Source organism: Brassica oleracea, chromosome C7 (genome assembly GCF_000695525.1).
Source record: "Brassica oleracea var. oleracea cultivar TO1000 chromosome C7, BOL, whole genome shotgun sequence".
Classification (NCBI taxonomy): Eukaryota; Viridiplantae; Streptophyta; class Magnoliopsida; order Brassicales; family Brassicaceae; genus Brassica; species Brassica oleracea.
The window spans coordinates 15,500,573-15,503,659 of NC_027754.1; the positions used below are offsets into that span (position 1 = coordinate 15,500,573).

A 3,087-nucleotide genomic window follows, 5' to 3' on the forward strand; every position below is an offset into this window, starting at 1 on the left:
AAAAAAAAAAGAGAGAAAAGAAAACAACAACGGAGTCATTCTTCAGGGTCCCTAGCCTGTTCCTTCGGCGCGGTATCGCGGTCGAGAGATGGTTCGGGAAGGTCGGAACGCACCGGTTGACCCGCATCGATGCTTTCAACGCGAGCCATCGCCTCTTCTCCGCGAACCTCAAGCTGACTCTCGGAGGGGTTTGCCCCCTCGCCGGCATAAGCTTTGTCTGGTTCACGACCCTGACCATCCTCCGAATCAGAAACGGAAGAGTCATAAATCTCAAGAACGTTGCTCCCGTCCTGGTTCCTAACAGATTTCTCTCCCCCATCAACGGCTCGCGAGTCAGTAGCGGTCGCGCCAGTCTTCGACAAGTCATCTCCCACGGAATGAGAGGGAGCAGCAGAGGTTCCAGGACGATCAGCGGGACTTTGGAGAACCCCGGCAGTCCTTGGATCGATCAACCGCACGTTAGACCCGTTAGGTCGAGACTCACGAAAGCTCGCATATCGACGAACTGAGATTCGAGGCGAAGTGGAGAAAGAACCAAGTCAGCCTCCGGGATCTCGCCGGGATCAAGCTTCAAAGCTTCCTCCTCGAACTGTTTTTCTCTAGCCGCGAACATGTCGATAGTCTCTTGAGGGATGTCGCGTCCGCCGGCCTTTAAGGCCTCGAGGCAGCTCTTAGTCCCGAACGCTTGACTTTGGAGTAACTGCGCCGTGTCAAAAGATCCACAACGGGTCCACCACTCGCGCAGATTCCCAAAATGCTTGTTAGACTTTGCAATCATCTCGGTCTCAACCCTCACCCTTTCCTTCGTGACCTCGTAAATCCGCGAATCCCTAAGGCGGTCCAGTTCTTTCTTGTACTCCGCGGCCTTGGCTCCTATCTCCTCCATAAGATTGGCCTTCCGCAGCTCCAGAGCCTCGATGGTGGAGCGAGCAACGGAAAGCTCCTCTTCAGCTGCGTCGGCTCTCTTCTTCTGAGCTTTCCTCCGAGCAACCCGCGCGATCCTCTTCTCAGCCATCCTCTCGAATTCCTCCTGCCACTCCGCCTTCCTTCGACGGAGGAGTCTGCTCTTACTCACCACCGTCTTCTTCAGCTTCTCTGACTCAGCAAGCGCTTCCTTCAGCGCAGAGTCATATTTCTCGATGACGAAGTTCGAAACCCCGTCACACTGCAAGACACGAAAACCAAAGAATTTAACAAAGGAAACGAGTACGTAGTAGAAGGAATGAAAGAACCGAAGCAAAATCTTACCAACAACTTGGTGCGAGCGGCGTCAACATACTCATCCTTGAAGATCATGTCAGCGACCGGCGGAAAGGGCTTTGGGCCGCACTTGATCTGGCTAACCAATTCCGCGCATTTGTGAGGAGCGTAGACGAGAGGAGTTGGCCCGTCATACTCAAACGAAACACGGTCAGGAAACTCGACTCTCAAAGTCTTCCTTACGACCGGAATACCACCAGTCGATGGACTGGGGACTGACGTCCCAGGGTTCGATGAAATAGCAACGGGGGAAACTTGGCGCTTGGTCGTTCCATGCTCACCAGTCTGCTTTGAGTCATCATCGACAGGCGGCTCGTCCTGGGCTCTTTTCTTGCTCTTTTTCTTCTTAGGAGCAGCGGCAACAACAAGCGAGGACTCGCGATGGTCAGAACTCGCGAGGTTCACGTCGTCAGTGACCAACTCGCTGGGAGGCACCAACGGCTCGGCACACGATAAGCCAAGCTCTCCCGCCATCATAGCTCTCAGATCCAGAAGGCCCCTCATCTTTCTTGCTGCGTTGATCTTCTTCTGCTCCTCACCGGTGAACAGCGAAATACGTCTCTTGGTTTTGTTAACCGACGGAAGGTAACTCGAATCCCAATCCCCTGCAAAGGACATGTTAAAAAAATATAAATAATTCAACAAGGAGAGAGTAGAAGCCCACAGCGCGACTTATAAAAAAACATGGACTTACTCCTGGAAATACGGTCGATCGAACGGCGAACCCTCTCCCAAGAAATATTCCCCCAGTGCTCTTGAGCGAGTCTCGCGATAGCATGAGCATTCGCAAGAAACTCTTCCGGGTATTCACGAGAAGTCGGATGGTCGGCTACAAAGAAAAAAAAAGACAGAAAAAAATAGAAGGCAGTTAGTACGCGAAGAAATAAAACGAGTTAACGAAAGCGTTCTACCAAGCAAAGTGTTCCCCAAGACACGGTAGTCGTCGTCTGGAGGGTCTTCGAAGGCAAAATCGTCGCATTTAACATAGAAGTAGGACCTCTGCCAATCGAGCGTCTTATTGGGATGCCCCCTATCACGTTGTAGCTTGGCCGCATTTTTATTGATAGGAGGCCATCCTCCAACGAACTCACGGACGTCAATTCTTCAAAGGTACGAACGCTCAGCGAGGTATCGATCTCGGCAGCCATAACCAACAAAGCATCTGCAATACGCCACGAACCATTCAAAAATTGTCTTATCGCTGCATCTCGGCGCCTCGCGTATGCCGTGACTAGTCGGGGAATTGGGAACCAAAGCTTCGTATCGTCACGAAAATAGGACTCGTAGATGCATTGATACCCAACCGGCGGCGACCAAGGCCTTTGGCTCGCCGAAGGAATCAGGAAAGTCACCCCAAATCCGCGGCGCTCCCTCAGAAGCCTCTTCACACTGTTGGGAGTCGATTGCGTCTTCATAACGTTCTCCCAAGCCTGACCGCTCACATCAGGAGAGCGCAGGAGAGCGCAGACACTCGGGAGCTATCGCCGGCATCTCTTCGAAGATCTCCCCAGGATAATAACACGTTGGCATATAGTGAGCTGGAAGGACTCCGTCTCTCGCACCGCCAGAATCGTCTCTATCGCAAGCCTGCGGCTCGGCTTGGGTTCCCCTTACTTCTTGACGGAATGAACGCGCAGACTCGGAAACTAGGATCCTTTGAGACAGATCCAGGCTCCCGGTGTCCATCATCGCGTCGTGATGAACCCGTTCGAATTCCTCGAGTGGAACCTCGCTCGCGTCTCTCGAGGGACGAGATACGGTCGCGACCTCTTTCCCTTTCTGTTCACGAGATAACCTCCCACCAGACGACATATCGCTATCTATGTT

General features: G+C 52.7%; 1 protein-coding gene across 1 annotated transcript; it reads right to left on the bottom strand.

Moving 5' to 3' along the window:
• Positions 1-35: 35 nt before the first annotated feature.
• On the bottom strand, positions 36-2,675 carry LOC106302679 (uncharacterized protein At3g60930, chloroplastic-like). The gene is made up of 6 exons (XM_013739139.1): positions 2,352-2,675; positions 2,172-2,259; positions 1,955-2,089; positions 1,249-1,865; positions 507-1,165; positions 36-438 (listed from the first exon to the last, which is right to left on the bottom strand). Exons 1-6 carry the CDS (start codon positions 2,673-2,675, stop codon positions 36-38), a joined length of 2,226 nt encoding a protein of 741 aa, XP_013594593.1.
• Between the last annotated feature and the right edge of the window lie 412 nt (positions 2,676-3,087).